The sequence below is a fragment of the Pseudopodoces humilis genome, chromosome 21, assembly GCF_049639895.1.
Source record: "Pseudopodoces humilis isolate 2021_Gansu_Grassland_sample_001 chromosome 21, ASM4963989v1, whole genome shotgun sequence".
In the NCBI taxonomy this organism is placed as follows: Eukaryota; Metazoa; Chordata; class Aves; order Passeriformes; family Paridae; genus Pseudopodoces; species Pseudopodoces humilis.
This window is the reverse complement of record NC_142220.1, coordinates 1227999-1241700: the sequence shown is the minus strand read 5'-3', so window position 1 is coordinate 1241700 and position 13702 is coordinate 1227999. Positions and strand designations below refer to the sequence as shown.

The following is a 13702-nucleotide window of genomic DNA, read 5'->3' as shown; positions in this document are numbered from 1 at the left end:
TCACTACCATTTCCTTTTATTCCTCGTATCTGTACATACACGGTATAAAACCTCCGCCTGCTCCCAGCACTGCCCGGCCCCACCGGGACACTGGAATTCCCTGGCTCCAGCAGCTTCCAGGTGCTCCTCCCACAGGGGACAGACCCACACTTCCATCAGCATCCCTGTGACCCCCAGGCTGGTTGGAGGGTCAAGCATCTGAGATGGAACCATCCATCCATCCATCCATCATCCATCATCCATCCATCCATCATCCATCATCCATCCATCCATCATCCATCATCCATCATCCATCATCCATCCATCCATCCATCCATCCATCATCCATCATCCATCCATCCATCATCCATCATCCATCATCCATCATCCATCCATCCATCCATGCATCCGAGGGATGGAGGCAAGCACCTGCCACGGCACTGGGAGGCTCCTGGTCTGCAGAAAGTCCCCAAGAAACCCAGGAAGCTGGAGCTGCCCATAGTCCCAGGCCACCTCTGAGCTCCAAGTTCTTCCTCATGGGAAATCTTCCCTCAGTAAAGACCAAAAGAGAGTAGAGAAAGGTAAGTACAAATCAGAAAACAGTAAAAACTGCATGGTGGAAAATATATATATATTACTAAAGGGGCTAAAACTCCAAAGGCTCGTCTTGTTGGATCCTAAATCGCTTTACACGGGCCGGGGGGCAGGAGAAAGGAGCTAGTATCCAAAGTCCAACAGAAGAACCGAAATCGAGTCTGCTTCCCCCTCCCAGGAAGTGCTGGAGCTGTTGGGGGGCTGCCAGGAACGCCCCCAGCCCCGGGAGCAGAGCGCTGTCCTGCTGCAGCACAGAGAGAGAACGAGGCAGGAGTCCAGTCTTGCCCAGTGCCACCAGCTGGGGTGTTCAGCCCTGTGTCCAAGCAACCGCAGTGAGAACCAGACCCTCGGCTGGGCTCTTGCCTTTATACCCGGATCTCATCATCGTCTTCATCAGCGAACGAGAACTCCTTGTCGGGGCGTTTCGGGGGCCCTGCCCGCTGGCTCGGGGGCCGGGGGACGGGGCTGCGCTCCTCGGGCCCCGAGGTGCAGCTGGAGGCCGGACTGCTGTCCCTGGGGCTGCGGCCACCGGCGCCACGGGCTGGGCTCTGGCTCGGCGGGGCCGCCACAGCCACCAGCGGGGAGCCAGGCGGGGCAGGCTCCCCCTCCCCTTCCTCCTCCTCCTCCTCCGCCTCGGCATCTTCGTCCTGCTCCCACTGATCCTTATCCATGATGCTCAGCACGTCCCCGAGCATGGAGGGCCCCAGGTCGATGTGGAAGGACATGATGGACTCGGCGTGCTTCAAGCCCGCCCCGCCCTTGGCCACCACCACGGGCAGGTCCGTGATGTCCCCGAAGTCGCGCTCGTCCAAGCCGGGGCTCAGCGGCCCCGCGGCCGCCCCGTTCGGGCGCTGCTGCTCTTCGGGGCTCATCTCCTCGGGCAGCTTCTTCACGGGGCTGGAGGAGAGGCTCTTGGGCAGCTGCCCCGCGCTCCTGTCCACGTCCTTCTCGTTGAGCTGGGGCAGGGACACGGCGTTCTTGACGAAGAGCGCCGAGTCCCGCAGCGAGCCCAGCATGTCCCTGCGGTCCCCGCGCGTCACCGACTGCGAGCGCTTGCTGCTGCGGAAGCGGCGGGACAGCAGGCTGGGCTTGGAGGCCCCCGGCTCCTCTCCCACCTCCGGCACCGGCTCCCCGGCCTTGCTGGTGAGGAAGGAGGTGTCCCCAAAAGCGTCCCCGGCGCGCCCCACGTGCATGGTGTGGCGGAAGTCCCCCAGGGGCGCGCTGATCATCTCGGCCGTCAGGTCAGCCCGCGAGCGGCGCTTGGAGTGCGCGGAGTTGGACACGAGCTGCTTGAGGATCGGCATGGTGGCGACCAGGGGAGGCTGTGCCACGCTGGGTCCCGTGTCTGCTGCTCACGGCTGGGGCTCCACAGCCGGGATCCCACCGGCGTCACGGATGGGTCACTCCTAGGGGAGAGGAGGGAGGGACACGGTCAGGCTTTGAGGATGTGGCCGGGCACCGGATTTCATCCCACCGAGCTGCAAAACGTGACCCTGTGCCCAGCTTGGCTCTCCCCGGAATCGGCTCCACGCAGGGCATCATTCCACACGGGACACATCCTCAGATCTCCCTGAGCTCCCCACACCCCCAGACCCAACCCTGGAGCAGAGAACACCGCAGGAGAAAGACCTGGGCACAGCAATCCCTCGGGATGATCCCTGGCACACCAAAAGCACCGCAGGGCAGCAGGGGCACCCTCTGTCCCCTCCTGGTGCAGCCCCAGCCCTCCCGAGCGAGGCTCAGCAGCTCCAGCCTCTGCGAGCTGCACGCTGAGACGATGCCTGGGATTTTGATTTTTTTTTTTTTTTCCCCTAATTGGAATAAAGCAGGGAGGAGCAGACGCCAGGAGGAATTGGAAACAGACGGCAGGAAGTGTGTGAGGAGAGCGCAGAGCCCCCGGGAGGCACCGCCAGCCGAGCAGGGGGACGGGGGGGACCAGCATGGGGACCCCTTCATGCTTGGCAGGATGGGAACGTGGGGACACAGCTTTGCTGCTGCCCTGGAGCCCCCCCAAAACTCTCGGTGCCGAGGCCATGCATGACCATCCTCCGGCTCATCGTCACCGCTGTGACTCAGAGCTGACAGAAATGACGAAGGTCCTGGCTGGCCACAATGGCAACGGGCACGTTACTCCTTCCCTCGGCCACCTCGGGGCCTCCAGCCGACCTGTCCAACCCAGAGCACAGAGGCACGCAGGAGGGGACAAGGACAGCGAGCTGTGGCGCCAGGCAGCCCCAGGTGGTCCCGGGAGAGGCTGCCGGGGAGGAAGGGCTCGTGGCCGCCCTCTTCCTCCCTGTGGGCACCGCCGGCGACACCGCGCCCCGTGACACGCACGGGGAAGGGACGGATGTGTGTCCTCAGAGCGAGCCGTGGGGCGGTGGCCGCGTCCCCCCGGTGCCCAGCCGGCCCCAGGGTGCGGCTGGAAGCGAGTCCTGCAGCCCATGGGCAGCGGTGGTGCCAGCATAGCCCAGGGCTGGACACCACCCAGAGCCACCCCACAGCTGCCGCCCCACAGGTGCCAGCACGGCGAGGGGACCCCTCCACCCCCCTTCCCTCCCCACAGCCAGGCTGTGACACCCCGCTGTCCCCCGGAGGAGCAGCAGGAGCTCAGGCAGGGCTGTGACACCCCGCTGTCCCCCTGAGGAGCAGCAGGAGCTCAGGCAGGGCTGTGACACCCCGCTGTCCCCCCGAGGAGCAGCAGGAGCTCAGGCAGGCGGTGTCCGGGCACGACGGACTCCGGCCCCACGCTGGGGCAAAGTCCCATTGCCCAACCCTCCCGTGCACGGCTCCCGGATGGGCCCGAGGTGCCAGGGCAGGAGTGGCACTGGTGGCACACGGCCACCACCCTGTCCAGCCCCTTCCACCACCCCAGGGAGGCACAGCCTGAGCCCCCAGGGCCACCCAGAGGGACGATGGCACACGGGGAGCCCCCAATCCATCCCCAGCAGCCGGGGGAAGCCACCAAGGAGCCACACCTCAAACCAGGAGCCGGGGGAATTCCTTCCCCCCTCGGCCCACCCCAACACAGATCAGCAGCTCGCTGGACCCCGCTCCCTCTCTGGGATCTCCCGCAGGGCGCGTGTGCATGGCACGAACGTTCTCCCCTTCCAACGTCTCCTTCCAGGCCAGCATTCCTCTGGCCTTTGGTTTTCCATAAAACAAACACTCCCGGCGAGCTCCCCAGCTGGGCCAGGCAACCGTGCTGCTGATTTAGGCCATCTGGGGACTGTCCCTCCCTTGTATTTAGATTTCGGGGCCAAGTTCAGCATTTGTGAGATACTTTGCAAGCTGCGGCAAAGGGGCCACCGGGAGGTTGGAGCGGTCCTGGCCGGGCCAGCAGTGCTCCAGCAACGTCCTCCAAACCAGCACCGTGTCCCCCTCCCCTAAACACCCCAGCCCACAGAGCCTCCTCACAATCTGCCCCCACCCCTGGATGTTTCACTCCCAGCTCGCCCCGAGAGGCGGTGGCAGGACAGATGGACACACTGCCCACACAGCCCGGCCCCGGGGAGCCGGACACAGAGCCCTTTTCTCTCCTCTCGCTCGGGGAGAGCAGATCCTGTGACATTCCCGCTGCCGGCGCTTTCACAAAGGAAACCAGGCCAGGGAGGCATCGCTGGCGCTGCCTTCCCAGCCACCTACCAGGGGAAGCTGCTGGTAACCCGAGAGACTTCGCAGGCACCTGGCAGCGCTGCCCATCCCGGGGCAGCGAGCCCAGAGCAGAGCCAAGCCCCAGCAGGGCTTTGGGGCAAGGGGAGGGGACAGGACCCGCACACGGGTCGAGGACAAGAGGGATAACTTGTACTGACAGCCCCGTGCCGCTCCCCACCTGCCCTCCCAGCCCTGTGGGACCACGGGCTCTGAGGAGTGAGAGCCTGAGGTGCCCAGGGACACAATTGTCCCTGTAAATGAATGTCTGCTTGTAGGACAGTGCAGCCAGCACAGAACTGGGACAGCCCTGGCCAGGCCCACGTGCCCTGATGGTGCAGACCCCCCCTTCTCCATCCTCTCCATCTCATCCCGTGGGGAGCAGAGTGAAAGTGGCTCAAAGAAAGAGGCCAGTGAAGGAGGGCGCACAGGAGAAACGCCAAGTCCGGCCACATTCCCATGCACACATCCTGCCCCCAGCTCTTCCCGCTTACAGGCTGGGAAAATCAAACTGGGAAAGCATCCTGGCCGGCCCAGCCGGCTCCAAACGAGCTCCCCGGCTCTGCAGAGCCCCCCAGGCAGCACCCCGAGATCAGAGGATGCTCTCCCCGCCCTGCTGGGTTCTGGGGCAGGGGCTGTGCTGGACCAGTCGGGTCCCCCACGCTGCCCAGGGCCAGGGAGAACCCACACACGGGACAGGGAGGCCACCCCGCCTGCTCTCAGCCCCGCTCTGGGGTGCGCTGCCCCTCGGGGATCCTTTGATCCTTTGATGTTGGAGCCTGGCAGACAGCAGCTGGAGACAGGGCACGGATCACACCCTGCCACCGCCGGCCCAGGAGGGGACCCAGCCGCTGTCACACCCTCGGCCGGGCTCCCCAGCGAGTCCTCCCAGGGCCTGGGGGCAGTCGGTCCTGTCGGTGCGGGCAGCCCCGGCGCCCAAGTGACCGCCCCCACCCCGGCGCGGTGACAGGTCCGGTCCTGTCCCTGGCATCGGGGCGGCACGGCAGCGCAACCCGGCATGTACGGAGCAACCCTGGGGATGCACGGAGCAACCCTGGGGATGCACGGAGCAACCCTGGGGATGCACGGAGCAACCCTGGGATGCACGGAGCAACCCTGGGATGCACAGAGCAACCCTGGGGATGCACGGAGCAACCCTGGGATGCACGGAGCAATCCTGGGATGCACGGAGCAATCCTGGGGATGCACGGAGCAACCCTGGGGATGCACGGAGCAACCCTGGGGATGCACGGAGCAACCCTGGGATGCACGGAGCAACCCTGGGGATGCACGGAGCAACCCTGGGGATGCACGGAGCAACCCTGGGGATGCACGGAGCAACCCCACGGAGCAGCCCCGGGAATGCACAGAGCAGCCTCTGGAAGTGGAAAAGCCACTGCCAGCGAGCATCAGAGCCGGGGATGGAGAGATGGCACACGGGGAGGGAGGAGAAGCTTGGCTCTCACCAGAGCTCTCGGCACACGGATCAGCACCAGGCTGGGAACTCACCGCCAGTGCCAAAAGCAGAGAAGTGCTCCCCGAGGGACTGCCAAGAGCCGGGAGGTAGCCAGAGTTCAGCAAGGAACTATTGGCAGGACGCGCCAGAACACGCACAGGGCCATAAATCCTCCAGCTCCGGGGCCACGAACCAGCCCGCGGCTCTGCAGGGCCAGGAGGGGACTTTTCCGGGGGGAAAGGTTATCTCCTCGCTGGCCCTGGCTCTCGCAACAGGGGCTGGCCGGGCTCCGACAGGATTCCGGGGCCGAACAGACCTCCCGACCTGCGCCGGGCTCCGAATTCCTGCGGTTTCGCTGGGGTGGACGGGAAGCAAGCAGGCAGACTTGCCACGGCTCCCTACCTGCCCGGGGCCCGCAGCCGCAGCCGGGGGGCCCTCGGCGGCTGTTTGTGCTCAGGACAAAACCCAGCGAACAAAGGCAGCGACCGGCACGGTCAGCACAACGCGCTGGGGGCCGGGGAGGGAGCCCCGCGGCCGCTCAGCCCGGGGCACGGAGCGGGGAGGCTGCCCCGGGGATCGGGGCTCAGGCCAGGCTCGCTCTGCACCCCCAGACCCAAACTGGCTGAGCCTCCTCGGTGCTAAACCTCAGCTGGAGCCGCTCCACGGTTTCCGAGGGAGCTGTGTCCAAAACAGATTTGTTTACCGCGTGCCCCGGCTAGGGAGCGAGCCCTGCCCTGGGTGCAGAGATCATCGCACGCCGTGCCTCAGTTTCCCCCCAGAGCCCATTAACGATCCCTTTAGAACTCTCCTGCTCTATAGATCCCAACTCCCCTTGAAACAGCCTTCCTGATCCATAGATTCGGCGCTTGGAAACATCCATACTTCACGCTGCTGCTGCTGTCGGGGTCAAACCGGGGCGGCGTGGGACGAGTCCAGCGCCCCGCGAGCGGTCGCTGCCCACGGACCCGCAGTTCTACGGGCACCGGAGCGGATCCGGGAGCCCGTCCCGTGCCCGGCGCTGCCAGAGCCGGGCAGTGCCTCTCGCCGGGGCCCCCGTGTGCCGCCCAGGACGGGCAGCAGGGCGGAGGGCAGGCTGCGCTCAGCCGGGACCCCTGTCAGGGCCACCGGGATATGAGCGGGACGGGGATTTCGGGCGGCTCTGACTCAGCAGCCGCCTGCGCCCAGCCCCGGCCAGCCCCGGGGTGCCGCTGGACCCGCTCCAGCGCGGCGAGGATCCACCTTCCCGAGACGGGGGCGGCGGGCAGCCACCGCCCCCGCCGCGACCACCGCCAGCTCCGGCCGCCGCCACCCCCGCGCGGGGCTCGGCGGAGCCGCGGCCGAACGGGAGCCGATCGCGGCTGGGGCGGGGTGGGGTGAGCCGGGCCGGTGCCCCGCGCTGGGCAAACAGCGCTCCGCATCCTGTTAACCCCTTCGCCCCCCCGCGCCGCGCACCGGCCCCACGGCCCGGCGGGGAATAACCGGGGGGGCCCCGGCCGCCCCTCTGCCCGGTACCGGAGCGCGGCAGCGCCGGGGACCCCGCCCGATCACCGGACAATAGCCGAGCTGAGCGCCGCGGGCTCCCCGCACCCCGGGACGAGCCGAGCCGGGCCGGACCTGAACAAGCGGGGCCGGGCCCCTCGGGGCCCCCGCGACCCCCGGAAGCCCCGGTGTCCCCCCCCCGCCCCGTACCTGCTCGCCCGGGCCCCGCCGCCGCCGCCGGTCCATGGCCGCGCCGCGCCGGAACGGATCGCCCCCCCACCCCCGGCGATGACATCATCGCCCCGCCCGGACCAATGGCACAGCGCCACGTCACTGGGCGGTCCCACGCCCTCCATTCAAACCCGAGTGGGGGGGGGGGGTGGAACCCCCGGCCCCGCCCGCGGGAGGGGGACAGGACAGGACAGGGGTCAGGAGCGGGGGTCGGCAACCCCGGGGGACCTGCGGGGGTGGGGGGACACCGGTCCCTTCCCGAGGGATGCGGGGATCGGCGGGAGTGGGGGGACACCGGTCCCTTCCCTCCGTGGTCACCGGCGGGATCCCCGCAGGCCGAGAGAGGAGCTGCCGCACCCCTTGCAGAGCGGCAGGGTTGAGGTGGCGGTGGGTGACCGACGCTAATTAATTAAGGGGAATTAAGGGCCGCTCTGAGATGCCCGGAGGAGGCGGCTTCAGCCGCGGAGCAGCAGCGATGCCCCCGTTCCACTCGTGACCGCGACACCCACGAGGCTGCACCCGCATCCCCCCATCTCCCTTCCCCAGCCAGCCCCACTGCTCGATCCCTTTTGGGCCGTGGGGTCCCTCCAGGCCGTGGGGGGGGTTGGGTGGGCCGTGGCCGGGACACGGTGGCGGGGGGTCCGTGGTCACCCCAGGTGTCCGGCGCTGGTGCGGGGCTCCACGGCCACTGGCGGTGAATTCCATGATCATCCCAGCCCCACCGACACCCGGCTGAAAGGGAGAGCTCTGGGCTGGGCTGCACAGCCGCTGCTGGAGGGGATTAAGACAAGACCTTTGTGGGAGAAAAGGGGCGGGAGAGCCGAGATTATCCCGAACCTGCCTAATGCAGCGTTTCTTTGCTATTCCTGGGAATCTGGCGTCTCCCTGGAGGGAGGCGGGGGGTGGCGAGTGGAATCCATCCACTCGGGGTGCTGGGATGCTCTGGCCACTCTTGGGGTGTCGGGTGCCGGGACACGGCGCTCAGAGGTCCGGAGGTTTCTCGTGTCACCGGTGCAGGGAGCGGTCGGGGGCCGCTTGTGGCAGCTCTGGGTGGGCAGCACCGGGATGGTTCATCCGGGGCTGACACTTCCTCCATCGGAAGGGAAGCGGTGCCAGCGCGGAGCTGGAACTCCGGCGGACAGCGAGGGCCAGCGCGGCTCTGCGGAGATGCCGGGGTTGGCACCCAGGGCAGAGCCTCTGCCGCCAGCCCGAGTGTCCAGCACCGTCCTGCTCACACCTGTGTCTCCATCCTGGGCTCTGCTGCTTCCTCCGGCGCCGTTTTCACAGCCCCTTTTATTGGCAATTTTTATTTTCCCTGCTCTCCATACGGAGAAACTGAGGCCAGAGGCAAAGCCCCGGGCCCGCAGTTGAGGAGAGGAGGCCACCTCTGGATGCAACAGTGGTTTTCGTGCGGTGAGGAAGAGGAGGAGGGTTTACCCCAGCCCCCAGCGGCATCTCGACCCACTCACGTGGAGACAAAGCATGTACCGGGAGGCTGGTGGGACACCGGAGCAGCGCTGCTCGCCTCACCTGACGCCGTCATGGGAGCGTGGAGATGGCTGAGACAGCGCAGTCGGGAGGGATTAACATCAGCCGGCTGCTGGGAGCCGCCGGGAAGGCTCCCGGGGGCTGGCCTGGCTCCGGCTGGGAAGAGCAGGCACCCACTCGACTTGAAAAACTGCCTGGGAGAGAGGGGCCCCCTCCCCTTTCCTTTCCTGCAGCCGGCCCTGGGGAGGCGAGCTCGGGGTGCTGGGCGGCTCTGGAGCAGGGATCGCTCCCGCCCTTCCTCAGCCATCGCCGGCTCCTTTTGCTGCTTCTCAGCAGCTTTTGAAAGCAGAGAAGAGAAAAAAAGAAAAGGCTTGAAAAGCACTTTGAAAAGCAGAGCAGGGAGAAGTTCCCGGCAGCCCCATCCCCTCCTGCTGCTGCCAGCTCCTGCCAGCTTTGTCTGCCGAGGCTGCCGAGCCAGCGGGGAGCTCTCCCTGAGCCCCCCGTGCTGAGGATCACTGTCCGGACACTCCAGGGTGCCAGAACAAAGCACTGTCCCCACAGCCCTCCTCAAAATCTCTCAAGCCCCGGGGCCCATCGCCAGAAACCTCGGTAGTAACCCCACAGACACCCCCCAGAGCCAGGGGGTTCAGCCCCTTCCCCACAGCGCTCAGCCAGGGTGAGCAGGTACCCAGAGACCCCCGGCAGGACGCTCTGCCCCCTCCCCGCTGGCACCTTGGCCAGGTGAGCACCACCACAAGCCTTGGGCAGGTTCTCCAGGCAGCCTCTCCCAGCTGGAACCCTCTCCTGGCCGGCAGTGCCAGGGAATGGCTCCCCCAGCCCTCTGCCCCCCAGGAAACCATTACCTGCGTGTGCTGCAGCCACCCCAGCCTCTCCCAGGACAGCTGAATTTCCAGCCTGCAACCGGTTGATATTTAAACTCCCTTCCAACCCAAAGCATTCCGTGATTCCCTGATCCCACCTGGAGTGTGCCTTCTGCATGGGAAGCCCCGGCCCTGGCCCGGGGACCCCAGAGGGTGGGACAGGGCGCACAGAGCCGGCTCCGTCCTCTCCGCCGCTCTCCTCTCCTGCCACCCCCGGCGCGGAGCAGCGCCCGGGGCACCGGGGCTCTGAGGATGCGCCGAGCCCCGTCTGGCCCCTGGCATGGCAGCAGGGGCTGTCCCTGTCCCCAAGGCCCAGGGAAAGGTGGGGACGTGACACACTTGGCTCTGTCCCAGGAGCTGGCAGGGAACCGGAGATATCTGGAGGACAGGGAGAGCCCAGGCTGCGGGGCTGCTTCTAAAATAAATAAATTAAACAAATCACAGATTTCGGGTCAGCTTTGTCGGTCACAAACCCTCATTTTTGGCACATCAGCATCTCCCCATCACGCCTGGAGCGGGGAGCAGCTCCTGCCCCGACGCTGCCCTATCCACCCATCAACATCTGGGGGTGTCTGACGTCCCCTGTGCCCCCCTTTGGCTCTCCCAGCCCTGACAGCCAGCGCTGCTCTGCCCTTGGGAAAACCGCGAGCCAGGGAGAAACGTCGAGGCCGATTTGGTCCTCGGGAAGTGATCGGTGCTGACAGCTCGCCCTGCAGAGCACCGGGAGTGGGGAGGGGCAGCCCTCACCTGCCTGGAGGGATGCTGGGGAGGGAGTTCGGGGCAGAGCTGGTGGAAAGTGGAGCTGGGAGAGGGGTGGCCGGGCTCAGCCTCTATCCCTGCCGTGGTGGGATGAGGCATTTCCCGCTGCATCCCGCTCCTCAGCCGTGGGAAACCACGGGCTCCGAGGGCTCCTCCCGCCTCCGGCACCGCCACAGCGGCGGCGTCACCTCACGGCTCACCTGCCGCAGGTGTGGCTGCACCCTCCGGCTCCCCCGGGCAGCCGGGGACGGGCTGGGGCAGGGCAGGTGAGCGGGGCCTGGGCTCTGCTTTGTCCCAGCGCTCAAATCCCTCACGGATGGGATCCGGAACCCGCATCCCAGGGTGGGAGATGTGTCTGGGGAGCTCGGTGCTCCCTGCTCGAGGGGCTGGCACAGCCCTCACCCTCACCCAGGGACACCGGGAGCACCCCTGGCACAGGGAATGTCACTTGCACGGTGGCAGCCCTTGCCCAAGGAGCGCTCCTCGCACTGGGAACTCACCTGTGCTGCTCGACTCCCCAGACCTGCTCTGCCCCACGGCTCCGTGTCCCAGCCCTCTGGGAGGAAGGTCCCTCTTGCACAAGCCGGGACGCCTGGGGCTGGAGTTGGGCTGTGCACGAGCAGCGGGATCTGCCCAGCCAGGCACAGAATCCCCTCTGTCCCTCGCCACTGTCCCCACGAGTGTCGGGGCTCCCCGCTCTGCCTGGGCTGGGGGGACGGGCACCCCTGGGTGCTGCGCTGCCCCCAGGCAGGTCAGAGGAGTCACCTCAGCGGTGCCTGCTGCTCTGGGGACACCGTGACCAGCGGGGGACAGACGGTGCCTGTGGCCCTGCAGCAAGGCCACCACCACAGCCCAGTTCTCCCAGTCCAAGGGCGAGCTGCAACACCGGGTGAGCGAGCCCCAAACGCACACCGCTCCCCTGCCCCTCCCCAGGGTCCCGGGACGTGGCTCCCAGGGGCTCCCAGGGGACAGGGACGGTGCAGACCCCACAGCCCTGGCAGCCCCTGGCGTGGATCCGGTGTTTTGGCAGCGCTGTCGATAACCGAGCCCTCCCCACCCCCAGCCCCCGCCGGTGACAGGTGATGAAACCCGAACGCATCACCTGGATTTTCCTGCCAGGCCTGAAGGGCAGAGCGAGAGAGGGAGGCTGAACCAGCCCAGGAGACGTCCCCAGTGCCAGGGCTGCTGCTGGCAGTGCCCTCAGTGCTGGGGCAGTGGGGTGTTGTGCCCCACCGCCCCATTTCCCAGCAGCTCCAGACCCCACTGCCTTGGGGATGTGCAGGACACGGCCACCACAGCTCCCTGCACCCTTCTGGGCTCATCCAGCACCTCTCACCCCTTGCCCAGGTCCTTCCCCGGTGCTGTAGGGCTGCCACAAGCCCAGGGGGGCAGCAGGACACACGGACACATGGCACTGCTCCTTTCTCTGGCAGAGCAAGGTGACAGAGAGGGGACACGCTTGTCCTCAGGCTGTTTATTGGCATCTCCCTCGGCTCAGCCCGGGCGCCGCGGCCCTGCCGGGCTGGTGCTGGCTCACCCATAGGCACTGCAGGGGCTGTGCTGTGCAGACACCCCAAAATGGACCATGGACCCCCCCCAGAGCATCAGCACCCCCGAATGCCCTCAGGCCTCTGCACAAAACCCCATTAAAAAGCCCCAAACCACCAGAAATGCCAAGGGGGGGCTCCAGTCACCTCCTCCAAGTCCTCACCGGAGCCCCCGAGGTGCAAAATCAGGGGGGGTTGAGCACCACTTGCACCCCACCGAGGCTCTCCGGGGCTTTCAGTCCTGGGTTCTCCCGGGGGGCTGTGCTGGGCCAGGCACACAGGAGGGGAGGAATGAACTGTCCCCTTGAATCCTTCCCCCTCCTCCTCCTCCCAAAGGCTGTGGGGTCCCGAGCGGGGGGTCCAAAGGTTTTAAGCTCAGCAGAGCTCGTCCCGCCCTCCGCAGTTTGGGGGTCTCCGTGTCACCGCTTGTCCCCACGTCCTGGGGGAGCCACGAGTGTTGTGGCCGGGCTTTGGCACGGCAGGAGCTCCTTGCCCAGCCCCCAGCGCCCAGCGGAGCCCAGCAGCAGGTCCGGGACAGCCCCGATGGGTGCCAAGGGCGATGTCGGTGCCCCCCGAGCCCCCAGCCCCACCTCGTCCGAGGAGTCCGTGACACAGAAGCTTTGGCCAAGGAGGGGACCTGGGTTTGCTCCTCAGCCCCAGGGACGGCGCTTGGCATCCGGCAGAAAACCCCTGGAGCCTGGATCTGCTCCCCTTCCTCCTCCTCCTCCTCCTCCTCTTCTCCCCCTCGCTGCTTTTTCATTTTCTCTTAATTTCTTGGGGCTTTTCTTTCGTTGCTTTTTTTTCCCCTTTTTTTTCCTAATTTCCCCCCCCCCCTCCTTGGTTGTGTTTTCTTTTTTTCTTCTGTTTAAATATCAAACGAAAGAGGAAAACCCAGCGATGGGGGCTCTGGAACCGGGGGCCAGGCTGCTGGGCGGGCGGTACAGGGTCCCGGGCTGGCTGCTGGGGGCGTTGCCGGGGGTCTGGGGGGTGGGAGTCCTGCTGGCTTTGGGGCGAAACAGGCTGCCCTGCTGCGTGGAGGTGCTGTTGGAGAGGGGCTGGTGGTCGGGCTCGCCCGAGTCGCTCTCGGTGTAGCTGTAAGCCTGAGCCCGGGAGATTCCCTTCTGCTGCCGCCGCCACGAGTTGTAGTAGGTGGGGTCGCTGATGTAGTGGTTGACAAAGGAATGCGCCTTCTGGTGCCCGGGCTCCACCTCGTACTCGCTGTCACTGCCCTGAAAAACAGCGTGGGGCGATGGGCTGAGCTGGGGAAGGCACCCCACAGCCCCAAAATCCTGTAGGGCCGGGCTCTGCTCCCAGCAGAACGGCCCCAAGCTGTGCCCGGGGAGCTCGGGACAGCAGGAGGAATTTCCACACGGAAAAGGCGGCCAGGAATGGGATGGGGCTGCCCGGGGAGGTTTGGAGTGCCCATCCCTGGAGGCGCTCTGGCACTCAGGGCTCTGGGCTGGTGCCGAGGTGGGGATGGGGCACAGCTTGGGGTCGGTGATCTCTGAGGTCTTTTCCAGCCTAAATTGATCCTGTGATCTCCTGTGCTTTCCTGGTGCTTTCCCAGCGCTCTTTTGGGATTGCTGGCCAGCGCATCCCGAAAGTATTTAAAGGCTGCGACGGCTGCAGCATCACCGGGG

At 66.3% G+C, this 13702-nt stretch overlaps 2 protein-coding genes across 2 annotated transcripts in view; both read right to left on the bottom strand.

Annotated features, from left to right (window-relative positions):
* CDC42EP4 (CDC42 effector protein 4) lies at positions 1-7475 on the bottom strand. Its single transcript, XM_005530683.3, has 2 exons — positions 7367-7475; positions 1-1979 (listed from the first exon to the last, which is right to left on the bottom strand). Exon 2 carries the CDS (start codon positions 1875-1877, stop codon positions 939-941), a length of 939 nt encoding a protein of 312 aa, XP_005530740.2. The 5' UTR covers positions 1878-1979; positions 7367-7475; the 3' UTR covers positions 1-938.
* A 5372-nt stretch (positions 7476-12847) lies between these two features.
* Positions 12848-13702, bottom strand: part of SDK2 (sidekick cell adhesion molecule 2) — a 45111-nt gene continuing 44256 nt past the window's right edge. Inside the window, exon 45 of the mRNA XM_088065306.1 lies at positions 12848-13291. Within this exon, the coding sequence (XP_087921432.1) occupies positions 12935-13291 (357 nt within the window). The 3' untranslated portion in view covers positions 12848-12934. The remainder of the gene's footprint in view (positions 13292-13702) is intronic.

Excerpts from the sequence above, each read along its gene's own strand:
- CDC42EP4 (XM_005530683.3), bottom strand. The coding sequence starts at position 1,877 with ATGCCGATCCTCAAGCAGCTCGTGTCCAACTCCGCGCACTCCAAGCGC.